Source organism: Antechinus flavipes, chromosome 2 (genome assembly GCF_016432865.1).
Source record: "Antechinus flavipes isolate AdamAnt ecotype Samford, QLD, Australia chromosome 2, AdamAnt_v2, whole genome shotgun sequence".
NCBI lineage: Eukaryota > Metazoa > Chordata > Mammalia > Dasyuromorphia > Dasyuridae > Antechinus > Antechinus flavipes.
The window spans coordinates 165148197-165164916 of record NC_067399.1 but is presented as its reverse complement, the minus strand read 5'-3'; the positions used below and the strand labels follow the sequence as shown (position 1 = coordinate 165164916).

At 35.8% G+C, this 16720-nt stretch overlaps 1 protein-coding gene across 3 annotated transcripts in view; it reads left to right on the top strand.

Annotated features, from left to right (window-relative positions):
* Positions 1-7113: 7113 nt before the first annotated feature.
* The window catches only part of MACROD2 (mono-ADP ribosylhydrolase 2), a 2209416-nt gene continuing 2199809 nt past the window's right edge, over positions 7114-16720 (top strand). For all 3 annotated transcript variants that reach the window (XM_051975902.1, XM_051975903.1, XM_051975901.1), the window contains exons 1-2: positions 7114-7519; positions 11193-11309. In XM_051975902.1, coding sequence (XP_051831862.1) covers positions 7474-7519; positions 11193-11309 — 163 coding nt within the window. In that variant the 5' untranslated portion in view covers positions 7114-7473. The remainder of the gene's footprint in view (positions 7520-11192; positions 11310-16720) is intronic.

Here is a 16720-nt window from a genome sequence, read left to right as displayed (position 1 = left end):
ATTTATATTTGTTAATCATACAAGTTTGGAAGCTCTCTCTGTTGAAAATAATAAAATTGTGAGATATTTAATGTGTGGTTCATTGCTCTTCTTATTGAGCTTTATTTTATTATACTTCATAGGTATCTTGTTTTTTTGTTTTGTTTTTTAAACAAATTGAAGATTTGTGGCAACACTGAATTGAGCAAATCTATTGATGCCATTTAGCACAATGTACTCACATTGTGATTCTGTCACATTTGGTCTCTTAATATTTCAAATTTTTCATTATTATTTTATTTTTATAGTGGTGTGTGATCAGTGATCTTTGGTGTTACTATTGCAATTGTTTTGGAGTGCTATGAGCCATGTTCATATAAGACAGTAAACTTAATTGTGTATGTTCTGACTGCTCCACTCAGAGACTGTTCCTTTATCTTTCCATTTTCTCTGGCCTTCCTGTTCCCTGAAACACAACAATATTGTGCCAATTAACTGTGGCCAATTAAGAGAGTGTGACTGATGACTTTGTGCAATTCTGCCTCACTTAAATCCAGCTCATGAGCAAGTCAAGAATCACGCTATGATATTACTGGTCCTCTTTGAAAATTAAGGGTGAACAACTCAGAAAGCACTTTGAACCTTTATGTGAATTGGCAGGGTTCCCCCTCAGATGGTACATATAGTATAGTAACCCCTATTGGGCCATCTACAAAAACTGCATTCTCCAGAGAAGGGACAATTAACTGCTTCTCTTATGATCTTAACAGAACTTCAGGACTTCCCATTGATTGTCATCCAATAATCTCAATTAGCTGCTTAGCAAAGATATTTACTAAAATGATCTAGTAAAAACAATTGGTACACATCTTCTCCTTCCCTCATTTTTCCCTCCCCACCCCAATCTGTGATATTCTCTGACAAGGATATACAGATTCCAGGGGAAGTATGGACTCAGAGTAAAATGGGAGTGAGAGGCGCTGCATTTCCCTTTGGTGTAACTTTTTGCTAGGCTCCAAAGCTCATTGCCTTTAAAGAGTTCATAAGCTGCAATTCTCTTTAAGACAAAAGGTTATTCTACTTAAAGTTGATTTTATTATTTGTTGTGATATGGGAGCCACCTGCCAGTGGCCGCTGGAGGTTTAACTCAGATCTGGAGAATGGATCTCTTCATGTGAGAGAATGATGGAGATGCAAGGAGACTGAGAGGCAGTTGCATTCTCTGACCTCTCCACTGAGAGGCACTTTTGTTGTCTGACCTCTCTCCTCTTCCCTCTGCCTCCAATTTATTTCATTCCCAGTCCACAAGCAAGACCCATGTCAGTAAAGGCTGCTTTGCAACTACTTTGGATGTTATGATCCATAGCTGTGGAGGCTCTCAGAGAATTGACCTGTCCCTTCACTTAGGCATGTTCCTTAACAATTCCCCCCCCCCCTTTTTTATAAGACACGGTTATTTTTCTCCCATAGGATGGTCAGTAAGTGTGTGCATTCACTGTTATCTGAGTCGGCACACCGAAGAATAAAACAGCACTATCACCTCTGGATAGTTATAGCAGGTATTGATTTTGTGAGATATCATGGAGGCAAACTTTCAAATGGAGAAGAGGACTATTGTCAGAACAGGCATTTAAGTCTCTAATCAGTCTCCTGGCGGGGCCTTTGATGTTTTGATTTGATTACCCCTGGCTAAAAAAGTCTTACTGGGTCTCTTCTCCCTTTCCTTCCTCTTGGGTTATCAAAGGAGCTCTGGGAGGATGCTACTCATGAAAAGCTCTCCAACACTGCTGCTTCTTATGTCTCACATTTGGGTGCCATATGTTGTGATATGAGAGCCACCTGCTAGTGGCTGCTGGAAGTCTAATTCAGACCTGGAGAATGGATATCTTCATGTGAGAGGATGGATGATGATGATGATGATGATGGTGATGATGATGATGATGATACAAGGAGACTCAGAGGCAGTTGCTGTTCTCTGACCTCTTCACTGAAAGGCAGTTGCATTGTCTGACCTCTCTCCTCTTCCCTCTGCCTCCAATTTATTTCATTCCCAGTCCATAAGCAACACCTGTGTCAGTAAAGGCTGCTTTGCAACTCCTTCGGATGTTATGATCCACATCTGTGGAGGCTCTCAAGAGAATTGACCTGCCCCTTCACTCAGGCATGGTCCTTAACACTTCTTGAGCACTTTGTCCTGTGAAGCTAGATAATCTGCATTTATCTTCAGAATGTCTTCAGTGTATTTCCTTCTTCTGATCCTTCCTAGTCCAGTCTTTTTGATAACATAGTCAAATTTGGGGAAGGGGAGAGAGAAGGAGGAGAATAACATTCTTTCTTGGCTTAGTTTCTTCTTTATTGCCATCAAATATATGCAAAAAGATTTGAACTCATCAAAGGCACTGATTTTTGGAGTCCAGAAGAGACTTATATACCAAAGGGAAATTTTATGATGCTCACTACTATTTTACTCAAAGTTTGAGTTCATATTTCTTCTGTTTATACTTTCAGAGAATGTGTCATTGACTTGGGGTGGGATGGGGGAGAAAGGGGAAGAGAAGATGTATAACAATTATAATAGCCTATTTTAGTAAATATCTCTCAGAGTCTGTAGTCCACTACCACTTGACTGGTCCATTTTCAAATTCAACCTGCTATTGAACTGACTGCTCTTTTTCTACATTGCCTAAAAGGTGTGAGTTGATCTCAATCAATTACAATGGTTACCTGTGTAATATCAATCTTTTCAAATGTATTATTTGCAAATTAACTGGGGTATTTTTGGCAAAGGCCATTGTCCCATATCCTGTGTCTTGGGGAAATTCAAGCATTGTCTTTTTTCAGTGTCTTTTACAAAAAGAGTTTCTGAAATGTTTATGTGGCACAGTTCATTAAAAAATGGTAAAATAACATTTATCCATATTTCCAAACACATGGTCATACAGATTAATAGACATATCATTTTACAAATTTCTAATAGGTTGTTGCCTGCCATAGTGCTTGCAAAAAAAGATCTTTTATTCAAAGTAACAAGAAAAGAAATCAAGTTTCCTTCTTGAGAAAGAAAACCTAGTCCAAAGAGAGCTTCCAGATTATGACAGTTATTAGGAGCCTGGAGGCAAACCAAGAAAATTACCTTTCCCCCTCCTACCCAACACTCCATGTTTAAATGAGAAACCAAACTGTTCATGGTGAAAAATCTCCCCAGACTCTTTTTAGCATATAGGGCAACTCAATTGGAGGCTTACACAAAATAATTCCAAGTGTCCCTTTCTATACAAGGCTCAGCAAACTATATCCAGTGACACCTTTCATATATAAAATGAAAAATGAAAAATGGTCCAAACACAAGTTTCCTTTGAATTTCTTTAGTTCAGGCAAATGAAAATTCCCTAAAGATGCCTCCAATACAGGAGGGCAAATCGAAATGGAGTTTCCAACTCATTACTCACTAGGATAAGTAGATTAATTCAAAAGGAAAACAAACTCATAAAAAGAAGTTCAAAGATGTATAAAGTTCTTAAAATGAATTAAGCCCATGGTTGACCATTTGAGGTTTCTGAGACAATAGGCAAATCTCATTCTATAGATTTGCAAGTAAATAAGAATCTCAGATAAATAATCTGAATTCATGTCATAATACGGCAGGCTAGTTCTAGGTTTATGAGAGATAATAGTGTGCTTTAGGCAGAGTGAAGTCATTGGATGATCTTGAACAAATGCATACAGAAACACCACATATATCTATCTATAAATATTCAAACAATCAAGAGTTATCTCAAAAAAGAACTTGTTTGCCTTATAAGGAATCACACTGGAAGACTATCCAATTACATATTAAAGAAAAAAGTGCTAATTTTTCTCAACTATCCCTGAAAACTAATATATCTAACAATGAGAGTACCGGAAGAAGAATCTTTCCATTAGTCTCTGAAAATAGAGGATCCTAAAATTCTTCTGACTGATGTTCATACAGTATAAATAAATATAAATAAATATATATATATATATATATATATATATATATAGTGCCCCTAATTTACACTTCACTTTCTAGAGGAAGACTGCTATATTACTCTCTCATGAGGAATTGGGAGTTTCATATACTGTTGCTTATGAGCGGCCAACAAGTAGGTTTCCTATTGACAATCGATCAACTAGACTTAATTACTTTTAATAAAAACTATTTACTAACATGAACCAGCAACAACAGCTAGCATAAAACATCTACTCCTACACTGGGAGTGCATTCTCCCTTTGCATACACTTGTTTCCTAGAGATAGTGTGATATATCTAAGAGTATGATAGTAGTGAGATGTGTAGAGAAGACACAAGGCAAAAGAGTAAGCTCATTAACTCCTGGTTACTAAAAAATTCTTGACTCCATACCTGGCATTCTCTGCCCTAAGTGGATAAGTCTCTAAGACTGTTTCTTGGGTTGAATAATTTGCTCTCAGTGTGTGTATGCCTCAGCTTCTTGAGGTCTCGATTGTGTTCTACTGGACTCTGAAATCTTTTTGAAGGTTATAGGTCAGTTGAAGGTCAGTAGATGGAAGGTCAATTCAATGTTTAAAACTCACAATTCCTGGCTACTAGAAGTCTTTCCATCCTATGTGTAGTTCTGCATTAGGCTCAGATGGTCATTGCTCTTATAATTCATATATTGCACTTTTTTTTTTGCACCAAAGAGTCATAATCTTTGAATCCGAATCTTTTCTAGAATAGCTTATTTTCTGCATACATTATCTGTATTTTTATCTTCAGTATGTTCTTGGTGTTTTTTCCTCCAGTCTTGGCTTGATGAGCTAGATCAGTATCTTTGATAATATGATCAAATACCTGGAGATTATACAACACTTCCTCAGAGCTCAGTTTCCCTCTTTCCCTCTTGTAACATAGGTAAGAAGGTACCTCCTTAAAATAGTTCTAGACCTATAATTCTCCCCTGCTTTGCTGGACCTTTACTAAACTGAACTGACTACTAGGACAAATTTTTTTTTTTTAATAAAGCCTAAAACAGGTGATATGATCTCAGATCAATTACAAGATGTTTCCAGAGTGGCATTATTTCTCTTTTATTCAATAACTAAAAGTCCTACAATCTTTTCTTTTTGATTAAGAACTTATTATACATTGTGATAAGGTTTTAGAAAAATTCCTAAACTTCTGCAAGTTTGCCCAGGTGACCAATTCATAAAGGTTAAAAATAAGTAAACACTGCATTGAAGCAACAATATTTTCCAGATCATCTCAATGAAATTTTTAATTAAAATATAATTTAATTAATTTTGATAAAAATTAAATTATTTCAATCTTTGCTGGTTGTTTCTCGTTAAAAAAAAAAAAAAGGAATTTAGTACTTAGTGGAAACAAAGTTTGGAAAGATTTTTTGACTTCCAGACTTTGAGCCTTTTTTTTTTCCTATAATAGATAATTTGTTTTATATAAACACCTATAGGTCTCTTTGAGCTGAAGCTTATGGTATTCAAAGCATGTACATTTATAAAAAATGGTGTCTTTTGTGTGTCTCCTTGTGTCACCATTTGTCTAATCCCCTACAGAGCTGTTTTATCTTGTTTTCCCAGCACCACAAGATTTCTCACTATATATGTCCTACAGAATTTCCTGAATCTATTTCCCTTCTTTACACATTATATACTACCCAACAGAACACACTAAATGAAGGGGTGGACTAGATTTCAGGTTTATTCTGGTTTTAAATCTAAGATCCAATCATCTGAACAGCTAAATGCCTGAGTGAGTTTACTCCAGTTTTAGTCTGTTCAAGTGCTGAGTAGTTTTGTAACGTGCCTCCATCCTGAAGTGTAAGGCAAGCTGTAGTTTCTTATTTTCCTAAAACCTCATCACAATGTATTAATAAGCTCTTAATCAAAAAGATTGTGTGTGTGCGTGTGTTTGCCATATAAAAACTAGACAAGTGATTTCCTTTGGCATAAGGAACTAGGGAAGAGATTTCCTTTACCAATGCAAAGTACCTCATCTACTAGATTTGGAGAATTGACTAGACTAGCAGAGACTAGCACTGAGAAGTTAGATGATTTGTCCAGAGTCTAACAGCCAACATCGGGGTTAGGATTTGAATGCAGGTCTTTGTGGTTTTTAGAACAGCTTTCTATTCATTACATGCCACCTCTCATTTTAATATGTTAAAAAATTTTGTAAGATATTTATATACATTTTTCTGAGCCTTCTCTCTAATGACAGTACTGTGGGTACTTTCCCTTTTTGTTAATGAGGAAACAAACTACGAAAAAAGAGTAATCGATAATTCCCCCTTAGTATCAAAGGCAGAGATTTGAACTGAGGACTTCCTGACTTCAAGGCAGTTGTCTCCCTCTCCCCCTGTCCCCTGTCCTCTCCTCTCTCCCTTTCTCTCTTTACATTTCTTAATGTATATCTCTCTATATGATATCATGACATATTAGTATATATGTGTGTGTATATATACACATATATACACATACATACACACGCATATATATATCTTGCTGCTAGTGCAAGGATGGACATTTTCCATATTTTCTGCCCTGTCCCTGGGTTTGCTTCCCAGGATAAGCCTTTATCCATTGGAAGAGAAGTTCCTTGAGGGCAGGGACCGGGTCATTCATTTTCGCACTTCCTGCGCCTAGCAGAGCGCTTTTTGCTTTGTGGACACGGAGTAAATGCTAGTTGAATTGCTTATTTTTGAGAATCTGTCTCCTATGCCTCTTGTCATCTATTCAGTCCTCGAATCCCTTATAAGCAGTATTCTAAGGTCAACTCTCAAAACACTTTCCCACGGCAAAGGAGGCACCGCAGCCCTCCCCTACCCGCAGCGTTCGCCCCTCCTTCTGGCTCCGCCCCGTCCCTTCCCACCCCCTTCTTTCGCTTCACTCCTTTCATTCCCTCTGCCCACCCTTCCCCCCCGCCTCCCTATTCTTCTCTCCTTTTTTCTGCTCCCCAACGTCCACAACGTCGGGATGGGGAGCCTGCGCCTGCGCCTGCGCCATGGGGCCGAAGCCCCTGCCCGCGGTGGGGAGAGAGGAAAGACTGACGGGTCTTTTAACCAATGGGAGATGCCGTCGCCCAGCTGCTGGGAGGCGGGGCCTTTGCGAGGGTGTTAGGTTAGAGCGAGGCGTGACCTAGTTGACAGGCTTTGAGGGGCTGCTGCCGCCGCCGCTGGTGCTGCTGCCGCTGCCGCCGCTGCTACTGCCGCCGCCGCCGCTGCTGCTGTCGCGGCTGCAGCTCTCGGGGCGCCTTGAGAGGGGGAATCAGAGCCGGAGCCCGAGGCAGGAGCGAGGCAGTGAGGAAACGGGGAAGGGAGAGCCGGAGGAAGGGGGGACGGCGGCGGCGGCTGCGGGAGGGGGGGGCTGAGACTCTTTCACTTTTTGGATTTTCCCGAGTTCCCCCTCCCACCCCGCGCGCGCACACACCCCCCCTTTTTTCCTGTGAGCCTGGGGAACTTGCAGCTCAAAGCCAGCCACCCCCACGGCAACATGTACCCCAGCAACAGGAAGAAAAAGGTGTGGAAAGAGGAGAAAGGTAACCGGCCCCTTTATTTTCTCGGGGTAGCTTATGGGTTGGGGGTGAATGGGGGGTTGTAATTGCCGTGCCGCCCTCCTCTTGGGCTGCTGTCTTTCCTCTTTTCTGATCGCTCCTTCCTATTTGCGATCTTTCTGACCCTCGTAGTGCCTCCCCACTTCCGTCCCCATCCCCGTACTTGCACACACGAGTGTGCACACACGTGCACACACACACACACGCACACACACAACCCCCTATTCCTGTCTTCCCAGCTTGCTCTCTTGTACTTTGGTCTCAGGTGTGTGTTTGTCTTTTCCTTTCCATTCTTCCAGGTTGGGACCTGCACCTATATATGATTTTGTCTTCTTCTTTCTCATCCTCTTCCTCTTCATCCCCCTCCCCGCTTTTCCCCATCTCCAGCCTCAGCTGGGACCTTCGCACATCCACCTGCACGTGCCGACCTGACTGTCACCTGGTAGTGGTAGCTGCTATTTTCTCCAGCTACCACTTCATCCCCCCCTTTCCCCGACCTGTCCCGTCCTTGTTTTTCATTGGCATAAAATGACAACACCTTTGTGGTTTTATCTTTCCTTCCTATCCCATTTGACTTGACTGAAGTATGACTATTATTTCTACTAGGTGGGCATCCCCAAATAGATAAGTACATATGATATAAAGTTCACCCCAAACTAGTGGGTCTGTATAGGATAATTAACTTTTTTTCTTTGTCCCTATATGTTTTCTTTCTATCTGACCCCCGTTGATAAATTGAAGTTTCTTGGAGTAAGCTCTAATATCACTGTCTTACACTGACTCCCTAATATTTGTGGATATTAAAGCTTATCCAAGTGAGCCTGTATTGTTAGTGTCATTGATTTTGTGTTTTAAAAAACAAAACCTAACAATCTATATTGATCGTTTTGTATATGTATTTTAAAAGGAAAGTGACTCAGGAAAGTATAGTTTTATACAAAGCACACTTTGAGATACTCTCTCTCTTTCTCTTTTTTTTCCCACTTCTCTTTTTCTTCCCTTCTTTGCGTTTTACAAAAATATAAAAACATTCCTACCGTGCCACTGCTCTCAGTACATCACCCTCTAAGATAGTCAGTACATGTGTACACTTTATTCTCTGTGGGAATATCAAGCAATGAATAAATGCCAGGTTGAACATCTTGTAAACTGCTACTCAAAAATTGGAAACTTTTATTTCAAGGCTCAGTCCTTTTGAACAAGAAAGGCAAACAAAGGAGATAAGAAAGAGATTTAAACCGAAAAAGAGAAACTCCATCGAGTATTTCTCAAACAACACCACTGGGAGGCATTCACCCTCCCTCCCTTTTAGAATTTCAGTAAAGGCTATTATGACAATTATGGGTCAAAACAAATCCTGTCAAAATTAGGAAGATGGAAGATTAATATGTCTTAATGTAACAAAATAGAACTACAACCTTAGAAAAAGATCCTCTAAAGTATTAGAAATTTAGCTTATGTTCCATTTTATTGTAAAATTTTTTAGTAGGCAGAGTACTGAAAAAGCTAACCTTCCAATAGATTTCATTATTGATGATCATATTAAGACTCAAAGCCTGAGTCCCAACAGAACATCTTAGAATTAGTAAATTTTAGACAACTCTGATAACTTTAGTTGATAGCAAATTTTCTTTTTGGGGTTAAGACTTATTTAACTAGTTATATGTAGCCTTTCTGAAAAGATGGGATTTAAACCTTTGTTTTACATGTTGTTAAAATCCTTTACATATATCTTTATTCATGATCCTGAGATATTACAATGTACAGCAATGATTGCATATTAGTGGAAAAAAACTTTTTGTAACATATTTTGATTAAAATGTAATGATTACTTACTATCTGTTTCCCATCATAACAAAGGAATATTTTCCTAACTTTAAATGACTTTACCCACCCTATACGTTTGTCTTTTAACAGCCATGCAGCTATGCATGACTAGGAGATGTTTTAAAACTTTTTTTTCCGTGACTTTCTACATTTGCTTATATTTGTGTAGAGAGAAAAGAAAAGTAACTAGATTATAAAGTCATGAAGTGTTTCTTCATATGCATGATGATGGCATATGATAATAATAGTGTCTGTAAGCCAAAGTTAAATTACCTGTTATGCTTATAATTTTTATTTCACAAGAGAAATTTTGTAACCTGAAGTCTTTAATGTAAATTTAAGTGTGATTTTGTCAATGAATAATCTCAGTATTTAGTTATTTTGCTTGCATGCTAAAGATTTGTTACACTCCAAAGTAGTCAGACTTCCCTTTTCAAAGAGTTATTAGTACCACAATTAATATCAAAGAGGAAATAGCATTTATGAACTTTTAATAGTCATATCATTAGAAAATCTGATTGTTTTTGTTTAAAATTGAATTATGAAACACTGCTGACCTACTTCATTGAAATGACAAGACCCCATGCAAACTTAATTAAACTCAATGTTTAAATAAAAAAAGATGTTTACTGGCTTGCATTATTGTTTTAGATTTTATTGTATGTGTTTGGTAAATCCATGTGGACAATATTTTTAAGAAGTGAACTGTTTTGCTCTAAAAGAATAACTTTTACATAATCCTAAATAAACCTCTTGCACTCCTATGGAATCAATGTGTTTAGTACCATGTATTTTCTGGTATTATTAAAGAAATATCCTGCTAAAGTTCTCAAATCCTTATATTGTTCTGGTTTAAAGAAATATCTTGCCAAAGTTCTCAAATCCTTATATTCTCAAATTAATGTCCTTGGCTCTGCATTTTTGAATCTTAATTTAAAAAACCTATTATATTGAAAATGGGTAGCTTATATTTTATTTAAATATGTTTTATAATTTCACATTTCCAGTGTGAATTATTTTCTATATAGTTATAGATGGTTTTGTTTTTAATATTTTGTTTTTGTTTTCTTGTTTAAAATTTTCAATGATATTCTTATAAGTTATGATTAACCTTTATAAAACCAGTTACTTATAACTCCTCTGAACCTAAAAAGTGAGAGGCAGAGTGCTGTGTAGTAGTCAGGACCTAGGTACAAAACTTGTACCTGTAATCTGTGTAACCATAGGCGGGGGGCCCCAGATAACTTACTAAAAAATCATACATTGCAGAGGAATTGCTGATTTTCATTGGTAGAGGGAATTTCCTTAGCTAGAATTCCCCAAACCCATGAAATCACAGGTACAGATTATCTTTCCAAACTTCAAGAGTAATTAGGCATTGGAAATATTTTTATATTTTGTTTATTTTTAAAAAATATTAACATGAAGTAATCTCCCTCAACTACACATAGATGTTATGAATGTTGACTATTATTTTCTTCGAGAACAAAACTTATTTTGCTGTTAGTGCAAAAACTCTTGGTTGGGATAAGATGACCTGGTTCTATCAGTAGTGGAATGAAAAAGGGCAAGTCACTGAACTCTTTAGGCCTCAGTTTTTCTGCAAAATGAGATTAATTCTAAAATTTTAGCTCCTCAATTCCATAATTTTATCAAGTATTCAATACCGTAAAATTGTGAAAGTATTTTATTTTAAGTGTTACTCAAGAGCACTTCAATTTTTTCATAGGGCCACTCACATTTTTCAAGACATTTTCAAAGGTTAAATGCAAAATAAGACTAAGTTTTGAAGTTTAAAAAATAAAAATGATGATTTGCATTTTTTTAAAAGAACGTTTACTGAAGATGACCTTGGAAGAGAGACGCAAAGAATACGTGAGAGATTATGTTCCTTTGAAAGACATTCCATCATGGAAGGAAGAAATGAAGAGCAAAAGCCAGAATGACGGTAAGTTTTAAAATACTTAGCTCTTAGATTGTAACCTTTTTTCGAAGATCAGCAGGAAAAATGTAATCCTCTAGAATTTCAGTAATATTAACTAACAGTTGGTAAAAAGAAGGTATCACTTCCTGTTGTTTGAAATTATTATTGGGTCATTATTTAGATTCTATCTACATTTTTTTTTTGTAATTGAAATTGAATTAATGTAGTTGAATAATGTTGTGAGGTAGGATACAGACAGGTTTGAGTTCCTACTATAGAATGTGTGTGTTGGGAGACTATGGCTAAGATTTTTAACTTCTTTGGACCTCAGTTTCTTTATTTTTAAAAGTGGGAATAATACTTGTATGTTCTCTTTACATCATGGTTATACAGTGCTTTGTAAAGTGTAAAACATTAAATATTTCCAAATAATATTATCATTACAATTATTACTTGAGGCATGTATTTTTTTCTAATTCTTAGACAAAATGCTGTATATTCGGTATATATAGCCCTTTACAAATCTATACCTAATTTCTTGAAATTGAAATTTAAGTAAAATAATCATTAAAAAATATACCATTAGTAATACTCTACAATATGAGTCTTTCTAATTTTGTAGCAAGTGACTGGCATCAGCCTTTTCCCTAAAACTGACTAATTTCATGTTTATATGCATTTTAAAAAAACACAGTAATACATTCTGTATCTTGAATGTGTGCTTTCTGTGAACAGTATTTAATCAATGCTTGATACACTGGAAAATTTTAAAAGATCAAAAGAGCTAAGGATTTTTTTTTCTTTTTAAAGTTGCTTTTAAGAATTGTAAATGTAGGAAAAGATAATAAAGGTAGGAGTAACTTTAAGCATTAGTGTAACTATAATGTTGTTTTTTTTTTAATGATCCAAGTCACTATCTATACATGTCTATCCACATAACAAACCCATATATACACAAACTTATACATGGATATAAATGTATATATGAACACACACACACACACACACATACTCAAATATATTTACATATTTACATGGCTATATATTTTTAATTACACTCAAGTTCTACTTTTTTACTTGCCCTCCTAAGCTGAAAAGCCTTTGTAATTCTTCTTGAAAGGGTTTGGGGATATAGATTAGTATGTCTATCAGTTAAGGACCAACAGTTTGAGAGATCCATCATCAATTTGGAGGAAGGGTGTTGAACTTTTTGGTCACAGCCATTTTAGAGACTATTTACTAAAATATAGAGAAGTTGATATCTCTGTCAGTATAAGGAGTACCCACTTTTCATGTGTTCAATAAAAAATTCTCATGTCTTTCAAAATAAATTTTAAACTAAGCTAATAGAATGTTGTTTAAAATAGCTAATTTGTAAGGAGGGAGCAGACTTATGAATTTAGATATAATTCCATGTGAAAGAGAGAGTTAGAATAAAATTGAATTAATAACTAATTCATTATTTTGTCATAATTGACCATAGCTAAGTTTCCAATGTAAGAATTTTTTTGTCTTAGTACAGACTTTTCAGCATAGTGACATCATGTAAAATTATATGTGATATGTCATTATTTTTATTAATTTTTCTCTTGAGTTCGCATTAATTTAATTTTTTATTTGATTATAGTTAAAAGATTAAGAAGTGACAAATTATTCTATTTTATTACATTTAAAAAATATGTTAATGATAATATTAAGAAAGTTGATGGTTAGGTTAAAGAAGAGGTATTTTTTTAACCCGTTAAATATTTTTGTTTATTATCCTTCCCTATATCTATAAATATTTTGGACTAGTATAGGCCAAAGTGTTGTATTGTTGGTAAAATGCAAAAATGAGAGTTTTGCAAATGCACAAATCTAGTGTAAATTAATATATAGAATAAGTTCCAGAATTTTCAAAGGGAGAAAAGATTTTTCATAATTATTTTAAAAGTTAGGTGAAATTATTTGACCTGTTTTCATTTGTTATCTTTCTGTTCATGCAAGAGTTCTATTAGAATATTACTCCATTGCTGGACGTATTAATTTGTTGTCTTTGGATATAATAAAATAGTGTAGTAGACTCAGTTGTATTCCTACTACATTTTTCTGATTTAAGTGAAAATCAGGGACCATATCTAGAATTAAGAATTTGATACTAATAGCTTTTAGTACAGCATGTCATTAAGAAGAAAACTGTCATAATTTAATTCATCAATCATTTATTAAGCATTCCCTATAATTGTAGCACTGTGGTCCCCCTTGAAAATATGAAAACAAAATGAAAAACTGCCCCTGCCCTTATGGAGCTTACGTTCTCTTTGGGCAATAGTTCAGAGAGGCAACATGCTTAATTAAATAGAATTCTGGGTTTGGAATCTGATAGACCTGAGTTTAATTCCTATTTCAGACACTTAGTACTTGTGTGACCCTGGGTAGCTCACTTAATTTTGCTGAGATTAATTTTTTTATTTGTAAAATGAGAATAATTATGTTATCCCAGAGTGTGATGTGATGAACAAATGAGTTAACAGAGTATTTGGGCTTTTCAACTCTCTGATTTTTTGTGTCACATTAACTTATTTTGGTTGCCATGTCCCACTGTTAAGTCATATTGGGCTCATAGGCCATTGAAACCTATAGGCTATTGTTGTTTTTGCATGAATTACCATCTAGTTATATTACCCTCATATATAATTATGTATTTTTTATCCTCAAGCATAGTACTTTTTATTTGTCACTATTGTATTTAATATTATTAGTTTTTCATAATTTTTTCCACTTACAAGCCTTTTTGCATTCTGATTGTATCATTTAATATATTTAGCTATCTAGCTTACTGTCCTTCATAAAGTGGTTTAAAAAATTAGTCTGTCATTGATAAATGTTGAACAGAACAGACTAAGGACTGAGCCCTGTAGCACTGCATTAGAGATCTCCTTTCAAATTGACATCAGTCCATTATTATACTTTGAGTTCAGTTCTGAAACCAGTTCATATTAGCTATACTATTTTTAAGCAACATATCTTCAAGTATATCATGAAAGACTTTCTCAAATTCCTTGTTGAAATCCAGGTAGAATAAAACATTTCATAAATCTTAAAAGACTTTATAAAATACTGCTGCTTTGCTTGCTGGCTTTATAGACTTAGCTACTTTGAGGCTCAAAGCTGAGGATTATCTGTAAAATGGGTATGATATTAGTTCTAGCTGCTTCACCAGACTAGGACAAGGATTTTGTAAAACTTAAAATGTACTTCCAAAATGGGAGTTACCATAAAGTTATAATTGCTCTTGCTTTATAAAAATGGGATTTATATGAACAGTTTTCATTGCCAACATCATGTCTATCTATGGTATTTCCCAAGTTTGCATAGTCCACTAACTGTCCCCCCAAAAGCCCAAAACGATAGAGTTCACAGTTACAGAATTTTAGGATTGGAAGGGACCTCGGTGCCAATTAATCCATTACAAAATACTAGATAAGCATTTGCTCAGCCTCTGCTCGTAGACCTCAAAGAAGGGGAATAAACTGTCTTGGGAGACAGCTTGTTTCACCTTTTGATCTAATTGTTAAGAAGTTTTTTCTGACATCAAGCCTAAATTTGCCCATTTTCAACTTCCATCCATTGTTCCTTGTTCTGTTTTTTTTTTTGTTTTTTTTGACTAATCAAAATAAATCTAGTCCCACCTTTACATCATATCTCTTCAGATACTCAAAGACAGCATCATATCACCTCTGAGGCTTCTCTTCTGGTTACCCATGCCTTGTATCTTCAAATGATCCTCTTTAACATAAATTCAAGCCCTTTGATCATCTTTTTTGCCCTTCTCTGGACACATGGCATCTAGAACTGAACAATGTACTCTAAATGAGGTGTGATGAGGGCAAAGAACCATAGGACTATTAACTCCCTATTTCTGAAAGCTATGCCTGTCTCAATGTAGTTGTCACATCACACTGATTACTCATATTGAATTTAAAATCCATTAAACTCCCTAGGTCTTTTTAGGACCACTATCATATACTGTGCACACCTACCATCTTAACTTGTGAAGTTAATTTTTTTCTTTTTATTTAACATGAAGAATGTTACATTTACCTCATTGAATTTTCATTTTATTAGATTCATCCCATTTTCTAGCCTGTCAAAATCCTTTTGGATCCTGACTCTATCATCTTCTGCACTAGTTATTTCTCTCAGATTTTTGTCATCTGCAAATTTGAAAAGCATGGCAACAAGACTTTTATGCAAGTTGATAAAAATGTTACACAGCACAGGGTCAGGTATAAATTCTGAGATGCTCAATTAGAGACCTCTTGGTAAGGAGTTCTCTTTTAGTTCAATCTTCTAACCCAGGGGTCCTCAAACTATGGCCTGCGGCCAGATGTGGCAGCTGAGGATGTTTATCCCCCTCACCCAGGGTTATGAAGTTTCTTTATTTAAAGGCCCACAAAACAAAGTTCTTGTTTTTACTATAGTCCGGCCCTCCCACAGTCTGAGGGACAGTGAACTGGCCCCCTATTTAAAAAGTTTGAGGACCCCTGTAACCAGTTCTAAATGCAAATCTCCACAAGAATAGTATGAGATACTTCATCAGAAGTTTTATAAAAATTGAGGTACACTGTATATTCATAGTGTACCCCTCATTTCCATGGTTTTTTATCTGCCAAAGAAAAAGGAAAATGAAGCCAGTCTAGTATGAAGATATTCTGGTTGTTTATAACCATTAATTCGGTTTTAGATGTTTTTCAGCTATATTTTTAATGCTTTGTTCTAGAATTTTCTCAGAAATTGAAGTAATGCTCAATGGCCTATAGCTGTAGATACTATTTTCTTATCCACCATAAACCCTCCCCTCCCCCCCAACAAACCACTTTTCCCCACCCCCCCAATAAACAAATAAACACAAAACCTTGGGAAATTTGCTTTTTCCCAGTTTTATGTTACCTTTTTTGCTTTTCATGGTCTTTCTAGTACAATTGAACAATCTGACAGACTTGATTAAAAGATTAGTCTAGCAGATGTTGCATTTAATGAAAAGATTGCTGACAGAGGACTCAGTAGTTAACATCCCCAAATTCTTTGAGTATTTTGAGGTGTGGTTCATTTGGGCCCGGTTATTGTAACATATTGAAGGCAGCTATTAGTTTTTCTTTTCTTTTTTTTTTTAAACTTATTTTCTAATTTGCTTTTCAGTTTCTTCCCCATCTCTTCCCTTGCTTTTTTTCTTCCCAGTATGCAGATGAGTCTCCTTGGTAAGGGAAACAAACCTGGAATAAGAGTTGAGTCGTTTTGCTCTCTTTTTGTTGTTTCTCTTCCCATTTTCTTCAGTTAATTATCCTATTCCTTGTTCCTCTTCTTTCTTCTAATGTATCTAAAAAAATCCCTTTATTATATTCACATTGTTTTGGAATTTATTTAGCTGTCTTGACATTATTTTTACAAGATTA